The sequence below is a fragment of the Oratosquilla oratoria genome, chromosome 12, assembly GCF_046742065.1.
Source record: "Oratosquilla oratoria isolate Oo_2021 chromosome 12, ASM4674206v1, whole genome shotgun sequence".
Taxonomy (NCBI): Eukaryota; Metazoa; Arthropoda; class Malacostraca; order Stomatopoda; family Squillidae; genus Oratosquilla; species Oratosquilla oratoria.
Window position 1 is genome coordinate 45,508,377 of NC_134788.1, and position 25,555 is coordinate 45,533,931.

At 36.3% G+C, this 25,555-nt stretch overlaps 2 protein-coding genes across 4 annotated transcripts in view; both read right to left on the reverse strand.

The window, feature by feature from the left end:
- The window catches only part of LOC143031630 (uncharacterized), a 15,186-nt gene extending 8,713 nt beyond the window's left edge, over window positions 1-6,473 (reverse strand). For 2 of the 3 annotated variants that reach the window (XM_076195731.1, XM_076195732.1), the window contains exon 1: window positions 6,304-6,473. The gene's annotated coding sequence lies outside the window, so the exon portion shown is untranslated. The other variant, XM_076195733.1, reaches the window with a different exon arrangement.
- Window positions 6,474-12,354: 5,881 nt separating this feature from the next.
- On the reverse strand, window positions 12,355-23,933 carry LOC143030734 (uncharacterized). The gene is made up of 2 exons (XM_076193934.1): window positions 23,490-23,933; window positions 12,355-15,418 (listed from the first exon to the last, which is right to left on the reverse strand). The coding sequence occupies exon 2, from the start codon at window positions 15,038-15,040 to the stop codon at window positions 13,751-13,753; it is 1,290 nt and encodes a 429-aa protein (XP_076050049.1). The 5' UTR covers window positions 15,041-15,418; window positions 23,490-23,933; the 3' UTR covers window positions 12,355-13,750.
- Window positions 23,934-25,555: the final 1,622 nt, after the last annotated feature.

Consider the following 25,555-nt stretch of genomic DNA (forward strand, 5'->3'; position numbering starts at 1 on the left):
TGGCTGGTACTTCTAGAAGTGAAATTGGTCTGTAGTTCCCTACATTTGATGTCTGTTTGTTCTGTTTTGGAATGAATATGAGTGTGGAGTGTTTGAATATGTTTGGGAAGTATCCTAGGCTCAGTGTTTTGTTTAGCGTTGTTGTTAAGTAGCCTAACATGTTGTCTGATACATGTTTTAAAACAAATTTGTTTATTCCTGATTGTCCTGGTGTTTTATTTTTCATGTTTTTTATTATGGTTTTGATGTCTTGTGTTATTATTGGTTGTGTTATTGTGTTTTCTGGGTCTAGTCTGTTTAGATCTACCATGTCATGTGGGATGAGTTCTTGCGAATGTTGTTGTAAGTGAACTAGTATTTTTTGTTCGTGTGTTTGATCAAATTGTATGTTTTCTTCTGGTGTGATTTTGAATGTGTTTTCCCAGTGTTTGCGGAATGCTGTTTCTTATTCTTTGTCATTGTGGTATTTTATGTTGTTTTCTATTATGTATGGTATGTTATTTGTATTTGGTACCAGTTCTTTTTATGTCATTCCAGAATAGTTTTGGGTTTTTGGTGTTAATAGTTATTTTGTTCATTAGATTGTTCCATGTTTTGTTGTATAGTTTTTTCCTTTCTCCTATGAGGTCTTGTTGGATTTGTGTTTTGGTGTAATGTAAAAGCTGTCCCATTAGTTATTTCGGAGAAACCAGCAGAGGGATAAAAAAACGTACCTATGAACACAAAAGCGATATCAGAGCTCACAGGACTTCAAATTTGTTAGTGGTCCACCTTGACAACTTTGGCCACCTACCAGATTGGGAAAGAACAGAGGTGCTACATAAAGGTCTAATGAAACAGAGAAGAAAAGTAGTTGAGGCAGCCTACATCAATTTACATCCATGTAGCAACCACTGTGATGGATCTGTAAAATTGGTGAGAGTAACGGCCAGCTTGGTTCTTCGTGATGCCGAACGGAGGTGCATGAGGAGCAAAGACGAACGGAAAGGAACGGGGTAAGCTGTGGGTACATAAGCTGTCAATGATTTGTTTGTGTACACTCTGAGGAAGTCCTTTTAGGACGAAACGTTAGCAATAAAAAATCCAACTGTTCCTGGTGTTTACCTCACCACCCTTCCACTCATATATATATATATATGTATATATATATATATATATATATATAAATATATATATATATATATATACATATGTATATATATATATTATATATATATATATATATAATATATACATATGTATGCATCTATATATATATATGTGTGTGTATATATATATGTATACATATGTGTACACATATATATGCATATATATGCATATGTATATATATATATATATATGCATATATATATACTCCTTAGCTAAGCATTTGAATAATATAATTACCCCATTTATTCCTACCACTTACTCAGATCTACAGACGAGTTCATTGATGTACTAAGGAGTAACAGCCACATAGGAATTATGGCTTCCCTTGATGCCCACAGTCTCTTCACGAACATTCCAGTTTTAAGAACTACTGATATTATTCTAGACTATGTTTACCATCACCCAACACTACCACCACCTAAAATGCCTAAAACTATCATGAAGGACATGCTTCATGCTTGCACTACTGAAGCCCCTTTCAAATGCCCTCAAGGTAAACTTTTTGTCCAAATAGATGGCATTGCCATGGGCTCTCCTTTGGGGATCCTTTATGCTCAAGCCTTTATGTCTCACGTAGAAACTGAAGCCTTACATTCCCTAACCACGAAACTGCATTTATATCTTAGATATGTTGATGATATCTTTGTGTTTCTGACATACATTTATTAGAAGAGCTCAGATCTAATCTCCAAGCCATTTCAGGGCTACAATTTTCTACAGAGCTCAATGTTAATAATAAGATCCCTTTTCTTGATGTTTTGGTGGATGCGACATCTAATAACTTTAAAACTATGGTATATCGCAAGCCCACTGATAGCGGTAAATACATGAATGGTCTTGGTGAATGTTCTCATAATTATAAGAAAGGCATTATTAGGGCATATGTCCGACAGGCAATTTCCATTTGTTCCTCTTGGCACATGCTCCATTTAGAACTTACCTGTGCCAGATGCTAGTAAATAATGGTTATTCTAATCAAGACTTTGATAGTGTAACTAAGGATTTACTAGAATGTAAAGTTGCTGTGAAAACATCGGACCAAGCCAAGACCATCACTGTATTTTACCAGAATATTTATTGTAGCTCTTACCGTCAAGATGAGAAACACATGAAAGACATCATACATAGAAATTGTAAGCCAATAGGTGATTATGATAACTTAAAAGTAATTATATTCTATGACAACCCCCGTACCTGTTCCCTTGTTATGAAAAACAATCTGTCTGGCAATGGCGGCATATTATCGAGAACCAATGTCATATATGAATACCGTTGTACTTCTGGGGACTGCGCACCCTGTAATTCTATATACATTGGGTTCACAACATGCCAACTGAGTAGACGGTTGTCCCTACATTTACAACAAAGAGCAATTAAACAATGCCACCTCCAATACCACCAGGCTGTAATCGATAGGGAGACTATTGTGGATAACACGAGGATAGTTGCACACTGTGCCAAAATTAAGGCACTAAAAATGCTTGAAGCCATCCACATAAGGGAGAGAGCTCCAATTATTAACATTCAATGTAATATGATTTCTGCCATCTCACTATTTAATTCTTCCACTAGATTTGGAGCCCAACAACAGCAACATCCACCTCCTTCCTTTCCCCCTCCTCCTCCTACACCTCACCAACCCCCACATGACTAGCGTGGTGCCCCAGCGAGAAGACCTATCTTACCTGACTCCCCCCCTCTCCATCCTCCTCCCCCTCCCCCTCCAAGGCGAAGTGCCCGACTACATAGTGGGTCACGACCCATCCAGCGTTCCCAAGCGGCCTATAGTTAAACCCATGTTGTCTGTACATTATTGTCAATTGTGAATCATGTAGCTTTGAGAAATTGTGACTTATTTCTTGTAACTATTCTGAAGATGACTTCCTGAAGTCATGTCAAATTAAATATGAAAGACTATGGAAGGCTTGTATTAGCCCACCCTCTTGAAATAAGACCTACTGTGAGAAAAATTGCATACATATATATATATATATATATATATATATATATATATATATATATATACATACATATGAGAGAAATTCGCTAATAGCAGCGACATCAATCCGATAGTTTCTATGACAGTTGCATGCAGGATTCGAACCCACTGCATTCAGCCACCCGTAGATCACCTTCGCAGAGCCTTAGGCCACTACACCACAGAAGCTATAAAATCCTTGAAACCTGGAATCGAACTGATTCCTGAGGATAGGAAGATCACTTAATCTGCAACCCCAGTTCTTGTTTTACTCAAGGACCAAGCTCACCAGTAGTGTAGTGGTCTAAGGCTCTGGGAAGGTGATCTACGGGTGGCTGAATGCAGTGGGTTCGAATCCTGCAGCAACTGTCATAGAAATTATTGGATTGATGTTCCTGCTATTAGCGAATTTCTCTCATAGTTACAATGGAGATAAGCGTGAAAGGGATTTGTTCCGGTCCTTACCCCTTACCACTGGTGAGCTAAGTTCTTGAGTAAAACAGGAATTGGGGTCGCAGATTAAGTGATCTTCCTGTCCTCGGGAATCAGTTCGATTCCAGGTTTCAAGGATTTTATAGCTTCTGTGGTGTAGTGGTCTAAGGCTCTGCGAAGGTGATCTACGGGTGGCTGAACGCAGTGGGTTTGAATCCTGCACACGACTGTCATAGAAATTATCATATATATATATATATATACACACATATATATATATATATATATATATATATATATATTTATGTATCTATATATATACATATATATATATATGTATATATATAAATGCATACATATATATATACATATATATATATATGTGGATATATATATATATATATATATATATATATATATATATTTATATCATTGTGTGAGAAGTAAATAACTTCTAGTTAATCTATCCTAACCTCTCTGTACCTACATGAAAGGTTGCTTAGATTTACCCCTTCCATCCATCAAATACTGTACACAAGGCAATCGGTCAGAGTAGATTCTTGAGTTATATCTCTTCAGTGAAAACAGCCACTTCAAATGAGCTATAAGTAATTTGAGTGAATATTTGTGTTCTGTAAATCAACATTTGATTTCATTCTTTAGGTGAGTGAGTGAATAAATATTTGATATAAAAAGAAGCAAATAAATAAGTGAATAAATAAATAATGGAGGGTACATCACAAATGACCAGAAATAAGAAATATTGGTATTATTCACACAGGCCTACACCCACCCAATAACGAAGGATGACAGGAATCAATGTTTGTGTGATTCCTTTACTGCTTTTCATTTGTCAGGGAACATCTTTGAACCCCGCCCCACCCTCCACACACAGGATTGACAAGTCAATAAATGAAATTTGGCAGAAATAGAAGACCATAAACAAAAGTATCATCCTAGGCTGGGGGAAGACTAATCTAGTCAGTCGAACCTTGCCTATACCTACCGATAACTAGGTTAGGTTACATTCACCCTTCCCCCAACAGTTCCATCAACTACTAAAACAAGGAACATGGTGGGAGTAGTTCGTTGAGTTATGGTTATTTAGTCACTTAAAGTTAATTACAGTTATTTTTTGTGAAAAGTTATTTGTGCCAGAGGCAATCTTACTCTCATATCACAAAGATGACATAAACCTATTTTTTGGTTAGGTTTATGGAAATATTTCACTGCATGTATTTGGTGTATTCCAGTCCCAAATAATATATGTTACTCCTGTAACCTGCAAACTTTGCATTAAAGATAATTTGCCGTGAATAAACTAAGAAACATACAACTTAATTTGTGGCTTTGTATCTATGGTCATTGCATAACTTATTATCCAAGAAGTAAGCAGTGAGTGTTTTGACAAAGCTACATTCTGCCTACCAAATTGACAGTGCCCATATGTAGCTAGGTCAATATGAAAATGGAATTCCTGATATTTGAGCTGAAGTAGTTCTCATGGGATGGAAAAAGTCGCTATGAGTATAATGCAATTTGATTTATCCATCTAGCTGTCCTAGTTCTCGAGATATTGCATTTTGAATGGAATTAAATCTGGCCTATTTTGTCCGAGGAAATCGGGCCGAAACGTGCGGTCTGACTGATCGCCGATCAAACGTAAACAATGACGGTTTTTACTGACAGGCACAATTTTATATAAAAAATTAGCATATGGTTGCATTATTTGACCTATTTTCTATAAGATGTGTGATTTCCATGTAATTTGATCATATAATTACGTTTTTATCCTCTGCAAAATTACCCACCACAGCTACGAATACCGTAAAATTACATGAAAATCACACATTTTAAAGAAAATAATTTGAATAATTCAATTATATGCAAGGTATTACGCTAATAACCCAATAGTAACAAACTTAATAGTGTAGTTTGATCCATACCACCAGTGATCATAGATAGCGGGCAGGACGAATCGTAGCTGTGGTCCGTAATATTACGGAGGATGAAAACGTAACTTCTCTTCGATCAAATTACATGAAAATCACACATTTTAAAGGAAATATTTAAAATAATTCAACTATAAGTCTATTACACTAATAACATAATAGTAAGAGACTTAATAGAGTGAAGTTTGGTCCATATCACCAGTGAAAGATAAGATGGCGGGATGGATGTTGATGTTGTTATCCGATAATCCGACCCGATAGAAAAAAAAACTAATTTTAACAACCAATTTCTCAGCTCTACCGTAACATACTGACTTTATTTTGGTATTAGAATAATCCACGATACTAGTAGTTTTGGTTAATTATGGTCAGTTGCCCGCACAATAAATTTGTTAGCTCATTTTTTACGTTGAAACATATACCAATTTTTGATATACTGCTGAATGCAGGCCGCCATGTTTATCTAATGTTTTTATTGACCGACATGTAACTGATGATGTGAATGTTTGAAATTTATTACGATCGTAGTAAATACACTCACGCAACATTTTTATTAATTAAATTTCCCGCGGTATGTAAATTTGGCCGTTTGAACGGCGTGCGCATAAAATGACGCGCTATTGTGCTCGTCATCGACGGTGGCGCCTCTGGTGGTGTTTGACCTACCTACCATATGCGATTGGAACCAACATCAAACCAGGCATCAAGTTATGAACAGATAATGAAAATAAAGTACAGATAATGAAAATAAAGTCTCTCACACAATAAACACATGACGGGTGCCCAGAATACCTGCACGGTTGTTGTCCTTTCAAATTCTATGTCATTTCTTAAGTTGGATTTTCGTACCGAGGACGACGCAGTGGCGACACCCTTATATGAAGATTGTAAACAAAGATTTTTTTATTTCCATTTTTTTTATTATTATTTTTAATAATGCTGACATTTACTTTTAACTCAATGTTAACGTACCGAAGACGACTTAGTGGCGGCCCCCTTGTAAGGAGATTGTAATTTTTTTTTTTTTTTAATGCTGACATTTACTTTTAACGTATATTGAGTATTCAGAATATTAAGAGTTGTATAGAATATATAAAATATACTTGAGGGGACTTAAAGAAATGAAAATAAAATTTAACTCCTGATAAAACATCGTACTGCATGCTAAATTAACTTGCTTCACAAAACAAAGGAAGTAGCCTGTTTCCCACGTCACCTACATCCATAATGATATATATATATATATATATTTTTTAGTCGCTTGTCAGGGATCTTTTTCTTAGGGCTAGTGTTGTGATATGGTTCGGACAAGCCAGGGAAATGAAACTCACGATAACACTACGCACTCGGCCTTTAATTAAAGGGAGAACCTAAGAGCAAAGAACCTAAGAGCAAAGGGGAACTTGAAGCTTGGAAAGGAATACTCCTTCAAGAGGAGAGCTGCTTCGAGAGGAGAGCTGCTTGAAGTTGTCGTGTCCTGGAGTGAACTTGCGACTTGCGCGGGATAGTTTTTTTTTGGGGGGGGGGAGGGGAATAAGGTCTGCAAGAAAATGAAAAGAATATAGTGTATAAAAGAGGGTTTTTGCCACCGGGCTTGGTCCCCCGCCTTATAGAGGAGGCAGGTCCGTTTAGTTTTGGTGATGTATTTGCTAACTATGCTTGACAACTATAGCTAGCGGTACATAGGCCTAGGTCGAGTCGTATACCGACCGGTCTCCGGCAAGTTTTCCGAGCTCCTGATTGGTCGGCTATGGGAAGTATAAAAACCTTAGTTAGGATGCCAAAGGACTAATACCTTCTCCTTTTTCACTTAGGTAACTGCGCATGATGCCTTGGACTAGACCGGATGGGACGCGACGGGTGCAGCAATGAACCCATTAAACTCCGATGACAAGATGTCTTGTCATTTGGTCAAATAAAACAAAAAATATTAAAACACCAAAATGTTTGATCAAACACCAGAAAAATATGACGTCAGTCCTCCTCGCTTCGCTCGCTTTCTGTGATTCTCTCTTTTCTTCATTATCTATTTTTTGTTTTTTATCTTTTTCATTTATCTTTATTTTCTATCTATCAATCTCTGCCCATGACGTCATGACGCATGCGCAAAAGATAACAAGCCCAAAGACGACCAACCTAAAATTCAAAATTAATTATTTCCCCTTCTTTTCTTTCTCTTTTTCTCTCTTTTCTTAGTTATTTAGTTTTTTATTATTTCCAATTAGTTGTTTTATATTTTATTTATCTATCAGCCGCTGCTCATGACGTCACGTCGCATGCGCAAAAGCCAACAAACTCGAAGACGACAAACGATTAACCTAAAATTCAAAATTATCTTTCTTTCAAAGTTAAATTTCTTTCTCCTTCCTTTCTACTTTCCTTTGACTTTCTTTTTCTTTTTCGTTATTTTTTTTTTTATCTTTTTTTTTTATCTACCAGTCTCTGCCCGTGACGTCACGACGCATGTGCAAAAGACAACAAACTCGAAGACGATTATAAAATTCAAAATTAATTCTTTCTTCTTCGTTTCTTTCTCTCTTTGTTTGTTATTTTGTTATTTAGTTTTGTTATTTTATTATTTATTTTATTTATTTATCTTTTTTATCTATCAATCGCTGCTCATGACGTCACGTTGCATGCGCCAAAGACAACAACAACAACAAACCCAAAGACGACAAATGATTCAAAATTCAAAATTAACAAATTCTTTCTCCTTCTGTCTTCCTCTCTTTTCTTCATTATTCATTTTTTGTTTTTTATTTTTTTTATTTATCTTTATTTTTTATCTATCAATCTCTGCCCATGACGTCATGACGCATGCGCAAAAGATAACAAGCCCAAAGACGACCAACCTAAAATTCAAAATTAATTATTTCCCCTTCTTTTCTTTCTCTTTTTCTCTCTTTTCTTAGTTATTTAATTTTTTATTATTTCCAATTAGTTGTTTTATATTTTATTTATCTATCAGCCGTTGCTCATGACGTCACGTCGCATGCGCAAAAGATAACAAACTCGAAGACGACCAACGATTAACCTAAAATTCAAAATTATCTTTCAAAATTAAATTTCTTTCTCCTTCCTTTAACTTCCTTTAATTTTCTTTTTCTTTTTCGTTATTTAATTTTCTTTCTTTTTTTTTTTTTTTTTTTTTTTATATACCAGTCTCTGCCCGTGACGTCACGACGCATGTGCAAAAGACAACAAACCTGAAGACGATTATAAAAATCAAAATCAATTCTTTCTTCTTCGTTTCTTTCTCTCTTTGTTTATTTTGTTATTTAGTTTTGTTATTTTATTATTTATTTCATTTTATCTTTTTTATCTTTTATCTTTTATCTTTTCATCTTTATCTTTTATCTTTATCTTTTTATCTTTATCTTTTCATCTTTATCTTTTATCTTTATATTTTTATATTTTATCTTTATCTTTTTATCTTTATCTTTTTATCTTTTATCTTTATCTTTTTTATCTATCAATCGCTGCTCATGACGTCACGTTGCATGCGCCAAAGACAACAACAACAAAACCCAAAGACGACAAACGATTCAAAATTCAAAATTAACAAATTCTTTCTCTTTCTGTCTTCCTCTCTTTTCTTCATTATTTATTTTTTGTTTTTTATTTTGTTTTTATTTATCTTTATTTTATCTATCAATCTCTGCCCATGACGTCACGACGCATGCGCAAAAGATAACAAGCCCAAAGACGACCAACCTAAAATTCAAAATTAATTATTTCCCCTTCTTTTCTTTCTCTTTATCTCTCTTTTCTTAGTTATTTAATTTTTTATTATTTCCAATTAGTTTTTATATTTTATTTATCTATCAGCCGCTGCTCATGACGTCACGACGCATGCGCAAAAGCCAACAAACTCGAAGACGACAAACGATTAACCTAAAATTCAAAATTATCTTTCTTTCAAAGTTAAATTTCTTTCTCCTTTTCTACTTTCCTTTAACTTTCTTTTTCTTTTTCGTTATTTATTTTTTTTATCTACCAGTCTCTGCCCGTGACGTCACGACGCATGTGCAAAAGACAACAAACTCAAAGGCGATTCAAAATTAATTCTTTCTTCTTCGTTTCTTTCTCTCTTTGTCTGTTATTTTGCTATTTAGTTTTGTTATTTTATTTATCTATCTTTTTTATCTATCAATCGCTGCTCATGACGTCACGTTGCATGCGCCAAAGACAACAACAACAACAAACCCAAAGACGACAAACGATTCAAAATTCAAAATTAACAAATTCTTTCTCCTTCTGTCTTCCTCTCTTTTCTTCATTATTCATTTTTTTTTTTTATTTTTTTTTGTCTACCAATCGCTGCTCATGACGTCACGTCGCATGCGCAAAAGACAACAAACCCGAAGATGACCAACCTAAAATTCAAATTTAATAATTTCTCCTTTTTTTTCTCCTTTTCTCTCTTTTCTTAGTTGTTAGTTTTTTTATTATTTGAATTAGTTGTTTATTATTTTTATCTATCAATCGCTACTCATGACGTCACGTTGCATGCGCAAAAGACAACAAACTCGAAGACGACCAACGATTCAAAATTATCTTTCTTTCAAAGTTAAATTTCTTTCTCCTTCCTTTCTTCTTTATTTTTCTTTTTCGTTATTTAATTTTCTTTTTTTCTTTTTTTTTCTTTTTTTTATCTACCAGTCTCTGCCCGTGACGTCACGACGCATGTGCAAAAGACAACAAACTCGAAGACGACTATAAAATACAAAATTAATTCTTTCTTCTTCGTTTCTTTCTCTCTTTGTTTGTTATTTTGTTATTTAGTTTTGTTATTTTATTACTTATTTTATTTATTTATCTTTTTTATCTATCAATCGCTGCTCATGACGTCACGTTGCATGCGCCAAAGACAACAACAACAAACCCAAAGACGACAAACGATTCAAAATTCAAAATTAACAAATTCTTTCTCTCTCTGTCTTCCTCTCTCTTCTTCATTATTTTTTTTTTTTTTTTTTTTATTTATCTTTATTTTTTATCTATCAATCTCTGCCCATGACGTCATGACGCATGCGCAAAAGATAACAAGCCCAAAGACGACCAACCTAAAATTCAAAATTAATTATTTCCCCTTCTTTTCTTTCTCTTTTTCTCTCTTTTCTTAGTTATTTAATTTTTTATTATTTCCAATTAGTTGTTTTATATTTTATTTATCTATCAGCCGCTGCTCATGACGTCACGTCGCATGCGCAAAAGACAACAAACCCGAAGACGACCAACGATTAACCTAGAATTCAAAATTATCTTTCTTTCAAAGTTAAATTTCTTTCTCCTTCCTTTCTACTTTCCTTTAACTTTATTTTTCTTTTTCGTTATTTAATTTTTTTTCTTTCTTTTTTCTTTTTTTTTATCTACCAGTCTCTGCCCGTGACGTCACGACGCATGTGCAAAAGACAACAAACTCGAAGACGATTATAAAATACAAAATTAATTCTTTCTTCTTCGTTTCTTTCTCTCTTTGTTTGTTATTTTGTTATTTAGTTTTGTTATTTTATTATTTATTTTATTTATTTATCTTTTTTATCTATCAATCGCTGCTCATGACGTCACGTTGCATGCGCCAAAGACAAAAACAACAACAAATTCAAAGACGACAAACGATTCAAAATTCAAAATTAACAAATTCTTTCTCTCTGTGTTTCTCTCTTTTCTTCATTATTTATTTTTTGTTTCTTATTTTTTTTACTTATCTTTATTTTTTATCTATCAATCTCTGTCCATGACGTCATGACGCATGCGCAAAAGATAACAAGCCCAAAGACGACCAACCTAAAATTCAAAATTAATTATTTCCCCTTCTTTTCTTTCTCTTTTTCTCTCTTTTCTTAGTTATTTAATTTTTTATTGTTTCCAATGAGTTGTTTTATATTTTATTTATCTATCAGCCGCTGCTCATGACGTCACGACGCATGCGCAAAAGACAACAAACTCGAAGACGACCAACGATAAACCTAAAATCAAAATTAACTTTCTTTCAAAGTTAAATTTCTTTCTCCTTCCTCTCTGCTTTCCTTTAACTTTCTTTTTTTTTCTTTTTCATTATTTAATTTCCTTTTTTTTTATCTACCAGTCACTGCCCGTGACGTCACGACGCATGTGCAAAAGACAACAAACTTGAAGACGATTATAAAATTCAAACTTAATTCTTTCTTCTTCGTTTCTTTCTCTGTTTGTTATTTTGTTATTTAGTTTTGTTATTTTATTATTTACTCATTTGTTTATCTTTATCTATCAATCGCTGCTCATGACGTCACGTCGCATGCGCCAAAGACAACCCGATGACGACAAACGATTAACCTAAAATTCAACATTAACTAATTCCTTCTCCTTCCTTTGTTTCTCTTTTTCTATTTTCTTCGTTATTTATTTTATTTTTTATATTTTTTTATCTACCAATCGCTGCCTATGACGTCACGTCGCATGCGCAAAAGACAACAAACCCGGAGACGACCAACGATTAATTCTTTCAAAATTAACTATTTTTCCTTCTTTTCTTTCTCTCTTTTCTTTGTTACTTAATTTTGTTTGTTTTTTATCTATCAATCTATTTCTTATTTATTTATTTATTTTTTATCTACAAGTCTCTGCCCATGACGTCACGGCGCATGCACAAAAGGCAGCAAACCCGAAGACGACCAACGATACTTAAAATTAAAAATTAATTCTTTCTCCTTTTCTCTCTCTCTTTTCTTTGTTCTTCAATTTCAAGTTTTACCTTTTTATCTATCAGTCGTTGCCCAGAAGGTCACGTCGCATGAGGAAAAAAAAAAAAAAAAAAGAGAAGACGACATGATCACACTAAAAAATAAACACAATCAAATCTACTACTAGATGCTACAATTTCTTCTTGGCTCAGATAATAACAAAACCAACCCAATCAACTAACATCTTGGATTTATCCTTCAACAACAATGAGCAAGTCATCCTATGCCATCTTATACCACTCTTGAAAAGACTTCATTATACTGTGTGTGTTGTATCTTCGGGGATTCAATAAACACTGCTTAATTCATAATCGTCGTTATATTTACAGTAACAAATGACAACAATAGCGGCTACTCCAGTCAACTTTACACAAAGCAGAAACGTATCCGTCATAATGTGTTACGCTCCTCTAATATCCTCTACTGTTTTTAGTACTTACAAGAACACTCGTGCAGTTGATGGAACAATCAAGACTTTAATCATGAAGAAGCAAAAATGTAATTACATAGTAGGCCAATCCAAGGTCACTTAAATAGTAATTTTTTACAACTGAGAGTATGAGTGTGTGACGACTCATCAACCAAACAGGTCTATAATAGTGGATCAATACTTAATAGTTGAGTGCACAATCATACATAAAAGTTAGATCACTCAGGTTACACTGAGGAGGCCTCTCACTAGCATGGGTCATGACACAAAAGATGAGGTCAACCTTTCGTAGGGAAGTGTAGATCACTATGTGACATCCGAAATAAATCCCTCGTGAGAAAGCTGAAAAGACTTTTCTGTATGGCACAAGTCACACTTGAAGTGACTCTCCACTGTGCATCACCACGTGTCGTTCGAGAAAATGCTTTCTTGAGAAAGCCGCAACGCACTGGTCACACTTGAAAATCAGTTAAGAAACTGGTCTCTGTCGAAAAAAGCGGGAGACAGAAAACGAAATTATTTTTGGCAGAAAAACGAAATCACCACAGAGTGATAGACCCCCAAGGCTAAAGACGGCAAAGGACTCGCATTTTCTTTTGCTCTTTAATTTTCGGACGAGGAAAGGGAGACAATTTTGCACAATACAAAGGTAAACAGAACTGTATCCGTCACCTCACTTTCTAACATTCTCGACTGTTTCTGATAATTACAAGAACATTCATGGAATTAATGGAACAATCAAGACTTTAATTACAAAAATGCAATTGCACAATAGGCCAATCAAAGGTAACTTAAATAATTACACAAGTGTGATTACGCCAACTTACTTTTACAACTGTGTGACTAATCAACCAAAATGTTTTCCAGCAATGGGTTAATACTTAATAGCTTGAACGCAGCATCACACAGAAAAGTGGGTCATCACGCATTACATGAGATCAACCTTTTGTGAGGAAGTGCAAGTCATTGCGTGACATTTGAAACGAGTCCTTCATGAAAAAGCTGAACAGGGTTCTTTCCTGTATGGTTCACCACGTGACGTCGAAGACTATATATTTTTTCTGGGAAAGCTGTATGGCACAGGTCATAGTTGAAGTGAACTTCCATTGTGGATCGCCACGTGTTGTTTGAGAAGACACTTTTTCGAGAAAGATGCATCGCATACGTCACATTTAAAAGGTTTCTCTCCAGTGTGGGCCATGACGTGGTATTTGAGATCACTCTTTTGTGAGAAAGCTCCATCGCACAGATCACACTTGAAAGGCTTCTCTCCAGTGTGGGTCATCACGTGATACCTAAGACCACATTTTCTTGAGAAAGTTGCATCGCACAGATCACACTTGAAAGGCTTCTCTCCAGTGTGTGTCCTCACGTGATATTTGAGAGAACTCTTTAGTGGAAAAGCTGCATTGCACAGGTCACATTTGAAAGGCTTCTCTCCAGTGTGGGTCATCATGTGCTGTTTGAGATTACTATTTCGTGAGAAAGCTGCATCGCACAGGTCACACATGAAAGGCTTCTCTCCGGTGTGGGTCATCGTGTGATGTTTGAGAACACATTTTCTTGAGAATGCCGCATCGCACAGGTCACACTTGAAAGACCTCTCTCCAGTGTGGGTCATCGCGTGATATTTGAGAGCATTCCTTCGTGAGAAAGCTTCATCGCAAAGGTCACATTTGAAGGGCTTCTCTCCGGTGTGGGTCATCACGTGATTTTGTAGACCAATTTTCCTTGAGAAAGCTGCATCACAAAGGTCACACTTGAAAGGCTTCTCTCCAGTGTGAGTCACCACGTGATATTTGAGAGCACTCTTTCTTGAGAAAGCTGCATCGCAGAGATCACACTTGAAAGGCTTCTCTCCAGTGTGGGTCTTTACGTGAGATTTGAGAAGAGTTTTTATCGAGAAAGTGGCATCGCACAGATCACACTTGAAGGGCTTCTCATTATTGTGGTTCATCATGTGATATTTGAGAACACTCTTTGATGAGAGAGCTACATCGCACAGGTCACACTTGAAAAGCTTCTCTCCAGTATGGGTCATCACGTGATACCTGAGAGCCTTCTTTGTTGAGAGAGATTTATCGCACAGGTCACATTTGAAAGGCTTTTCTCCAGTGTGGGTCATCACGTGATATTTGAGAGTACTCTTTTGTGAGAAAGCTGCATCGCACAGGTCACACTTGAAAGGCCTCTGTCCAGTGTGGGTCATCACGTGTTTTTTAAGACTAGACTTTCTTGGGAAAGCTACATCACACAGGTTACATTTGAAAGGCTTTTCTCCAGCATGGGCCATCACGTGATTTTTGAGAGCACTCGTTGAGAGAGCTGCGTCACACATGTAACAGTTGAAAGGTTTCTCTTTAGTGTGGTTCATAACGTGATATTTGATAGTATTCTTTCGTGAGAAGGCTGCATCGATCGCATAGGCCACATTAGAACGGTTTCTCTCCAGAGTAGGTCACCACGTGATATTAGAGAGGACTCTTTCTTTTGAAAGCTGCATCGCACAGGTCACATTTCAAAGGCTTCTCTCCAGTATGGGCCACGTGTTGTTTGGGATCATTCTTTCGTGAAAAAGTTGCATCACACAGGTCACTTTCGAAATGTGTCTCTCCAGTGTGGGTCATCGCGTGATATTCAAGATGTCTTGTATGATTTGAGTGCAGCAGACGCCAGACAGGATTCTCTTTATATTATGAACATACGGTATATTCGGGTACCCTTTTCAAGGAAATGTTGATTACCCCTAGACCTGAAAGAAAAAATATAAGTTCGACATCTAACTTTTTGAGACCATGTAATAGGAGTAACACAAACGTATACAAATACAATGGGGCATTAACCAAAATACAGTAGGGAGTAAATAACTCGTATTAAAGAAGATTTGTAGTATTTAGTGACCCTGCTGCGACTGGCTGGATCGTGTTTTTTGGTCGTCTGTTTTGTTTTGTTTTTTTCTTTTTTAATCTCCTGACTGGTCATAAAGCCAAGGGCCTACCTGCTATTGTTAACCATTCTCCATCAACCCCATAGACTTATTAGAGGCGAAGAGAAGGAACGAAAAGAACTAGACGCAGTGCTAGTACAGTGGAAATAATAACAATAATAATAAATGTTTTATGTGACTGAGTTGGTGTAATTGAAGAGTGCATGCTATTTTCGGGATGACGCCATGAAGCTATGATTGATCGTTTTTGCAGTTACGCAGTGTGCTTTGAATAATCTGGGCTTGATGCAGATTCGAGGTTTGATTTAAATGTTCATTTTGAAACATACTGTAGTCTTATCATCGATGTTTTGATACATTCTTTGTACTACTAGAAATGGTGGTAAATCAATCTAAAATTGATCCGTTTGATTTGCTCAAGATTTCTTAGTGTCTATGGATTAATCTATTAGGGGCTAATCTAGGTAGTTTGTCTATCGCTAAAGATGTTAAAAAGATTTTTTTTTAATGACATTGGGATCAGAAAATTTTAATGTTCTAGGTAATCTGTTTGTACCAGATTTACCAGATTCCAAGTCACATTGTCGGTTTCGCTGGTGATGTTAAATTCAAAAGTTTACAAGAAACCGATGAAGAATGACTTCATTCATTACTACAGTGCACGTGATGAGAGGACAAAGACTGGTTTTGTGATAGGCCTGTTCTTGAGAGCGTTTCGTATTTGCACTGATGGATGAAATAAAAATGATAAAAACGACTTTTGAAGGACTCAAATACCCAAAAAGGATTACTTTGCACCCTGGAGGAGAAGGCCCGTAATATACTACGCAACAAGAAAGGAAAATCCAACACTAAGTTTTGGGTGATCGCAAATTCCATTCTAACGAGAGACCTAGACGTCCCCCAACATTCGCCTTGCGACTTCTACAGGTACGAAAGTGAAGGACCTTATAATCAAGAAACAAGACCCAACCTTAAATAAAAACAGTGTAGTATATGAAATCCTGTGTGGTGGTTGTGATAATAAATACATCGGTGAAACTAGCAGGGGTCTAGACACCAGAATAAAAGAACACCGAGCAGATGTTAGACACTACAGGTTTAGCTGTGCGATAGTAAACCATGTCGACGGACGAGGCCATCTACCGAAATGGGACAAGGCAAAAGTTCTTATGGATAACATCACATGACAATAAAGAAAATGGAGTCCGTTTTCATCAACATCCATAACATCAATAAGAGGACTGGGGATCTAATATGGGCAAAAGCAGCACCACGCTTTGTCGTCATGAACAATATACACAGAGCCCCTGACCCAGACGGACATTTCAGCCACGCGACGACCAACAAGCGGATAATTGATCCCCCCGCTGATAACTCGTCACACCGACAGATGACGTCGAGTGGGGGACCAACCTGACACATTGCCACGTTCCCTTTTATATATATTGACCAACTTGACTTCAAAATCTATTCCGTGCCACGACCACCAACAGCCCCTAATCGCTCGCTAAATCGCCCGGTGGCAATAGCCCTCTTTTATACAGTACTATCTTTTCATCTTCTTACAGATATTCTTCCCCTCCCACAAAAACCGATCCCGCGCATGCGGGTGGTCTTTCCTAGGAATTCAGAATTCAGATTTCAGAATCAACACAGCGCTCCTAGAGGTCGGACGTCTCTCCACACCAGCTCTCTCAACAAACGCCCAGGAATTTTCGCCGCCGGCCGGTGGTGGCGAGGAGATACATCTCCTTTGCTGCTGCCGGTCTGGCACAGGCCGATCTCTTCGTTGACGTCGGCAGGCGGGTTTACACCAAGACAAATACACATATTTCCCAAGTCACGTAATTCTCTGTTTTCAGAGTAGTGCTTGGAAGAAAAGAGGCACACGCACACTTGCTCGCTGGCTTAGCAGAGGCCCAACCCAACTCTCACTCAGAACCCTCATCTGCTCGTAGGCTGGTCGACGGAGAGGAATTGGGACGCCTCTCTGTCCAACCGGCCCGCAACCTAACGCTGGCCTCTTCGCTGACGCTGGCGAGCGAGTTTACACTTATGACATTTACACACATTTCCCAATCACGCAATTCTCTGCTTTCAGAGTTATTATTGGAAGGAGAGAGATAATACAGCACCCACCCGCCTACCCCCCCTCGCACCGCCACTGAATCAACTCTACAGACACTCAAACTCAACCTGGGAAAAAGCAGGAACAGCTCAGGCCTTACCTGGGGCTAAACAGTAACGCGCTTTACACGCGGGAAGTGAACTCTACTCACTTCCCGTAAGATACATACACACACCTCTCACGAACATAGCCACGACACACGCACAAACATCTACACTTACTTTTTCTTCGACTAAAATTCGTTTCCTTTCTAACTTTCTCTTATACTACATCTTCTCATTTCAGTTTACTTCCCACTAAAGATTTTTCCGTTTTTCCACCTTTCTCTACTACTACGCCTCCTACCATTTCCTAAACTTTTGTTGGTGATCCTAATCCTGGCGTCGGCGCCGCCGTCCAAGTTCCCAGTCCATTTCTCCCGAGCCACGACCACCAGCAGCCCCTAATCGCTCGCTAAATCGCCCGGTGGCAATAGCCCTCTTTTATACACTACTATCTTTTCATTTTCTTACATTCTTCCCTCCCACAAAAACCGATCCCGCGCAAGCGGGTGGTCTTTCCTAGGAATTCAGAATTCCTCTGAAGAAGCCACTCAGGCGAAACCAGTCAGAAATAAAAGTATTTCCCTCAGCCCGTGTTCCCATTACCTCCTATCCACATAAATAAGTCAATCAAACACTGGCATGAGAATGTGGGGTACATGATGCTGTAGTGTGATCCGCTGGCCATAATGGGAATATATATATATATATATATATATATATATATATATATATATATATATATATATATATATATATATATATATATAATTATATATATATATATATATATATAATTAGTTGACACATGCACAGAATTCTTTCCCTCTGTATCTTCCACAACCAGCCAGTAGGCAACCAGTGGCCACAACTCTAACTATAAACCTAATTATTATGTTTTGTGTTGGGGATGCTTGGTATTCTACATGGCAACCGAGCTCTCGACCAGAGTGCTCTACTTAGAATCCTTATAACACTTTTATACCCCCCCCCCCCATACTTCAACAACAAAATTGCTAAGGACTACCATATAACAAACTATAATATTGCATTATCAGCATATACCAGTGTACAGGACGAGAAAAGAAAGAACCGACCTGTCGACTGGTAGTGCTGGGCAAATACCACTAATTTCAGTACCTGATAAGCTTAAGCAAAAAAGAAAGAAATGGAAGGTTGATGAAATACTAAAAATTATGAGGCTGTGCAGAAAATGAGAAAATAAGACTGAGACAGTAAAAATTAAGCAGGAAATAATAAGGAAAATTAGTGGCTGAGTGCATACTGGAGAGATAGAGGACACAAGAAAAAGAGATCAATGTATTGTGTAGGATACATAAGCATAGTTGGAAATAAGAAATCTCTACACACACACCCATTAATTAACTCCTTTGATACAATGTCGCCTACATAGGCGTCATGAGGAGTAAATGGGTATATGAGAATGCCAGTGTCGGTGTCTTGACTATATTTATTTTGTAGTTGTAGCTGAATTAACCCCCTATTCTGTGAACTGGCCTGGTCATATTTTTTGTGGTTATTAATATTCAGGGTGAAAGAGAATGAGTGATACAGATTTAATATCATATTTTATAATGAGAGTATTGTGATACATCATTGTATGTCAAGCAGCCAATGCTGCCCACAAGAATTTGACTCATAGTGAAATTAAGGACGGCATAAACCAACATTTGAGAGATTCATGAAAATTTGATATTTGTTTCTACAGCAAATAACTTGTTTTCCATTCTGCATTGAGCCCCCCCACCCCCCCTTCTTCCCTAATCTCAGGGTTGTCAGGAAAATAAGGAACATCCCACATGAATACCACCAGAAGCTTATATATAGATTGTTGATTTTTTTACGTCCTTGTGTGAGAAGTAAATCACTTCTAGTAAATCTATCATAATTTGTCCCTACCTACACCTAGGATACATTAGATTCACACCTCCCTTCCACTTCAAATGAGTTATGAGTAATTTGTGTGAATCTCTGTGCCTGATAGAATATGACTCGTTATGGTGAATGATGATATTTCTATAACATTCCGACACAAAGTATATTACTTGCTAATATTTTAGGAGTATGATGAAAATATAGAAATACATTGAGGTATCAACCAAAATGCAGCAACACAGGAGAACAAATAACTCATACCAAAGAAGCTTAAAGGAAGAAGAAGAAGAAGAAGAAAATGGACGATTAAACTTATATTTAAATGATGGAGCACAGGAACTGAAAAAACGACGACTGGTAGAGTGAAAATTAATAGAGAAATAAGAAGCCACATGAGTGGATGATTAAACATTGCAGAGAAAGAAAGCACAAAATAATTATAATAATAACAATAATATAGTAATGCCAGTAACAATAATAATAATAATAATAATAATAAAATCAGAATATGATGATGGATACAATAACACAGATAATTGAAAATAAGAAAACTTGATATTTTTTCACCCAATAATCAAAGATGTCAGACACTGATGTATGTGATTCTTGTGAATCCTTGACTGGTTTCCATTTGTCAGGGAACAGATTTGCCCTTTCCCCCCTACACACACACACGATTGGCTAATGAACAAGTGGATTTTGGCAGAAATAGCAACAGAATCCTACAAATAAATCTAAAATGTTTAAGTCTATCATCTTAGAGTGAGAATAATATTGGCAACCAAACCTTACCTACCCCTAGCTATATCTTGGTTAGGTTAGACTCAAACCCCCCCCCCCCCACTGCCCCTCTGGTGGGAGTAGCTTGTTGTTATAGTTATTCAGTTAAAAGTAATTAAAAAAAAGTAAATTAAAATTAATTATAATTATTTCATGAAAACTGATTTCTGCCCATGGCAATCTTACTCATGAATTACAAAAAACAACATAAATCACCTAGACAACCTTTTGGTTAGGTTATGGAACAATGATAATAATAACAACAACAACAACAACAACAACAACAATAATAATAATAATGATAATAATAATAATAATAATAACAATGATGATGACGATGATGAAGATGACGATGATACAGAGTATGGTGGATACAATAACACAGATGACTGGAAATCAACATTTGTGAATCCTTACAAATTATTACAAAGGAGGAGCATGCTGATAGGAGACCTTTTGGTCCATAACTATGTAAAAAAAATATAATAATGAAAGAAAATACATATATAATGATATAAATAATAAATAAAATGCACAGGTATAGTTAAATAATAAACAAACAGGTAAATAGTAAATAATGATAAATTGACAGCTAATAATATATGAAAATCAAGCAAATAATAAACAAATAAATAAATCATACAAAATGGCAGGCATTACAGCATCTTGCTTAGGTGTTTATTTACACGAATCTTAAAGCTTCGAACTGAACTACAATGCACTGCCTCCCTCCCTCCCGAAACAAAGGATTGGTGGATAATCAAATTAATTTTGGCTGAAATAACACCAGAAGCCCACAAATAAAACCAATAATTTTGCCTATAATCTTAGATTGAGAAAAATCATAATCTAGTCAACCAAACATTGGCTATCTCTACCTATACCTAGGTTAGGTTACACTCACCTTCCCCCTCCGATTCTATCAACTACTAAAGCAAGGCGTATGGTGGGAGTCGTGTGTTGAGTTATCATTATTCAGTTAAAACAGCCACTTAAAATTAATTACATTTATTTCTTTGTAAAAACTGACTTGTGTCCATGGCAATCTTACTCGTGTATAATACTATATGTATATATAAATCACTTTTTCATTAGGTTATGGAGGATGACGCTAATTCTGGAACATTGCGATATAAAGTAAATTACTAATATTTTTGTGAGACATATCACTGCATGTATTTGATGTATTCCACTTCTGAATAATGTATAGTATCCCTGTAACCCACCAACTTTTCATTAAAAAATTCTTGCCAAGAATATAGTAACCTAGGAAATGTAATACCCAACTTGTGGCTTTGTATCTATGGTTGCTGCATGCCTATCATGTGAGAATGCACACAATCAAAAGTGTTTTGACAAGACTACACTCTGCCTACCAAATTGGCAGTACCCATATGCGATCAGAACTAACATTAAACAAGACATCAAGTAATGAACAGATTAGGAAAATAACCTCTACCACGCAATGAATATATGTACACAATTGACGAGTGCCAATAATAATACTTGCTTGTTACCTGCATGACTGTTGTACTTCCGACTCCTATACTACTTGTTTGAAATCAATTAATGCTAAATTGACTTGTAGAGTGAATATAAATAACTTGTGACAATATCATAATCAGTGCATGGTGAATTGAGAGATTAGGCAGTGAATTTCTTAATTGGGTTTTCATTCCAAGGAAGGCAAAGTCGCTGCCCGCCAAAAAGAATGTAAACATACAGTACACACATATCTAACTCCACACAAATGGCCATTTGTAAATCTCTAAAAAGGACTACAAATCCTTTACTGGTTTCCATTTATTGGGGAATACCTTTGCCCCACCCCATACACACAGCATTGGCGAGTAAATGTGTAGATTTTGATAGAAATAGTACCAGAAGATCACAAATAAATCTAAAATGCTTTAGTCTATAAGCATAAAAAACCCTTATTAACCAAATCTAACCCATCCCTACATATACTTAGGTTAGACTCACACACACCCTTTCGGTTTTACAAACTACTAAAACATGGAACATGGTGAGAGTAAATGTTAACTTATGTGTATCCAGTCAAAACAGTCACTTAATTGAAATACAATTATTTCTTCATGAAAACTGATTTCTGTCCGAGGCAATCTTACTTTTAAATCACGAAGACAACTTAAGAATACATTTTGGTTAGGTTATGGAGAATGGCGCTGTTTCTGGAACATTCAGATTGACTATGTCAAGCGATTTAAACCTACATATAGGTTAATGACAACAGTTATGGGAAGAAATAATAGGGTGTGGCCTCCATCGTTGACAAGACGATAAGATTTTTAAATTCAGAAACATATTTATTGTCAATTTGCGTATTGTGATTATACCAAGGTCTTGCATAATGGCTGGCGGATCATACTATAATAGCACAACAACCCACGCACAGTATGTACAGACCTATATTATCAAGCAGTGTCTCATATTCTTGGTCAAGCTACCTACCAACATTCTTCTACAAGTGTATTATCTTATAGGCTAAATTCTTATGTTGGACTTGGTTCAAAGTTCCTATGTTCAGTTATAATTATATTTCCTTTGCTTATCCATTAAAAAATAACAATATATAAGTCAATAAGAATTTGACAGAATATGTCTAATTTCATTCAAATAATGACACCGGTATTACTCTGGTCCAATTTCTCGTGATTGATCACACAAAATTCTCCTTTCATTAATATAATGTATGATACTCCTGTAACCCACAAGCTTCGCATTAAAAAGAACGTGCCAAGAATATATAAAACTTCAGAAATGTTTGACCTAATTTGTGGCTTTGAATCTATGGTCGCTGCACATCTATCATACGAAACTAAACAATCAATAAGCACTTTGACAAGAAATGACTTATGCCTACCAAATTGGCTGTGATCATTATATGCAGTCGGAAATAACATCAAACCAGGCAACAGCAAGTAATGAACAGTTGAGAAAAAACATCTACCACAGAATAAATACGTGTACGCGACTGGCAAGTGTCCATATAACACTTGTTTATTACCTGCAAGTCTGTTGTCCTTCCGAATTCTATGCCACATCTGGATCTCATAGATGTCCTAGAAATCTCAAAGATTCTTTCAAGTCCTATGTAACTGTTCATACCATGAAGCACTTGTTTGTATTCAATTAATACCAAGTACATTTGTGGAGTGAATATAAAGAACTAGGTCTAGTAACAATATCATAATTAGTGTACAGTGAATTCAGAGATTAGGCAGTGAATTTTTTAAATTGGATTTTCGTACTGAGGAAGACGAAGTGTCGGCCTGCCAAGAAAAATGTATACAAACAAGTTATGCACATCTATCTCTGCACTTGACACATGAACAAAGATTGGAGAAATTACAGTTGTCAACATTGGAGCAGAGAAGGGAAAGAGGAGATTTGTTGACCATTTTCAGAATTATGAAAGGGGTGGAAGTTCTCGATAGAGATGACCTATTAAAATGGGACAAGAGGGAAGCAAGAGGACACAAAAAGAAACTAAAGAAAGACAGTTACAGAAAAAAAAAAACAGTTTCCCACACAGAGTGATCGATGTCTGGACCAAATTGAACAGTGAGTGCCAGAACTATACACGATTTCAAGAAAAAAAAACTGGACGTGGAGAGATACGAAAACGGGTCATAACGAGCATAGCTCCCGTCCCGTAAAATGCAACTAGGTGAATACAAGTGGCCATTTGCAATACTCCAAAAAAGGATTTTTTTTATTGCCGACACTTTCGACCTAAATCAAGCATGTTTAATGAGGAGTGGAGATATAAAAAAAAGCACATATAAAACATGCAAAATATACTTAGAAGTGTTGATTAGTCAAAGATATAATGTAATGAAGGCTATTTCTTAGACACATTGTATGTTACATACTTATGTTCGAAGAAGGTAAACGCTGGACTCTTCAAAATAAGTTTATTCCTACGTTTGAAACCCTGTCCGGGATTCGAAACCTAGGAATGAACTTATTTCAACGAGTCCAGCGTTTACTTTCTTCGTCGATACAATGGTTCCTGAACTCCAGCTCTTCACGAATATACGTATATTCATACAATGTAGATAAAAAACGGAAGAAATTAATATAAAATTTTACCATTTATTATATATATATATATATATATATATATATATATATATATATATATATATATATATATATATATATATATAAAGGACTACTATTACACAGGGCGTGCGCACCCAGATTCCTGGCTCCTCTAGCGGAGGCCATTGCTTTCTTTGTAACCTAAAATTTTATATTGGACAAACATATCAAAACTAGAAACCTCACATTGTATATAGGACAAATATATCAACTATTGACTTATTCAATGCAGTATAAGTTAATATAAACTTTTATAGTGAAATAAGAAATTATCTTTAAGGCACTGTTATGCTTTGAAATGCCCATTTTAGCCGGATTTAACAGGTATTATTGTATGAGGTTAGTGGACACCAGGGTTGGCACACTCTTTGTCAAGAGGATGCTTGGCTGTGGCACGGCAATCACCCGGAAAATCAAACGGTTACAGTACTGCTGGTTTACCTTATGGTTGTCTGTGATAGACCCGATGACACGCCCACCTGCCCTCTCAACCTCAGCTGCCGCCTCCTTCACACGCTCAAGCTGGTATGCTGCTGTAAGTTTGTGGACGGGTGTCACAGAAATCATCATACTAGGCCCTCTGTGCAGCGACTTCATCATAATACATAGCATAGAAGTGGCCTTGCAGTCTGGCTTGTTCACTGCCATGCCACTCAGAACCCCACCAGAAAACGGAACAGTTGGCCGAATCTGTACTTCATCTGTCAAGAGAAATACATTCTTCTGCTGCAGTGTCTTCACTTTGGCAAATGTTTCCCTCATCACCTGATCCTTGTCAATAGATGAAGTGATGTACTGCAGCTTACGTTTGCTTGGCAGCACCAAAAAGTCTCTGAGCTGTTCATAACTACACTTGGGGTATAATTCAAGAACAAAACAATAATCATTCATGGAAAACTGTGTCTGTGATAAAAGTTCCAACTGACGTGTCAAAAATACCAGCTTCTCATTCTCGGTGTTTACATA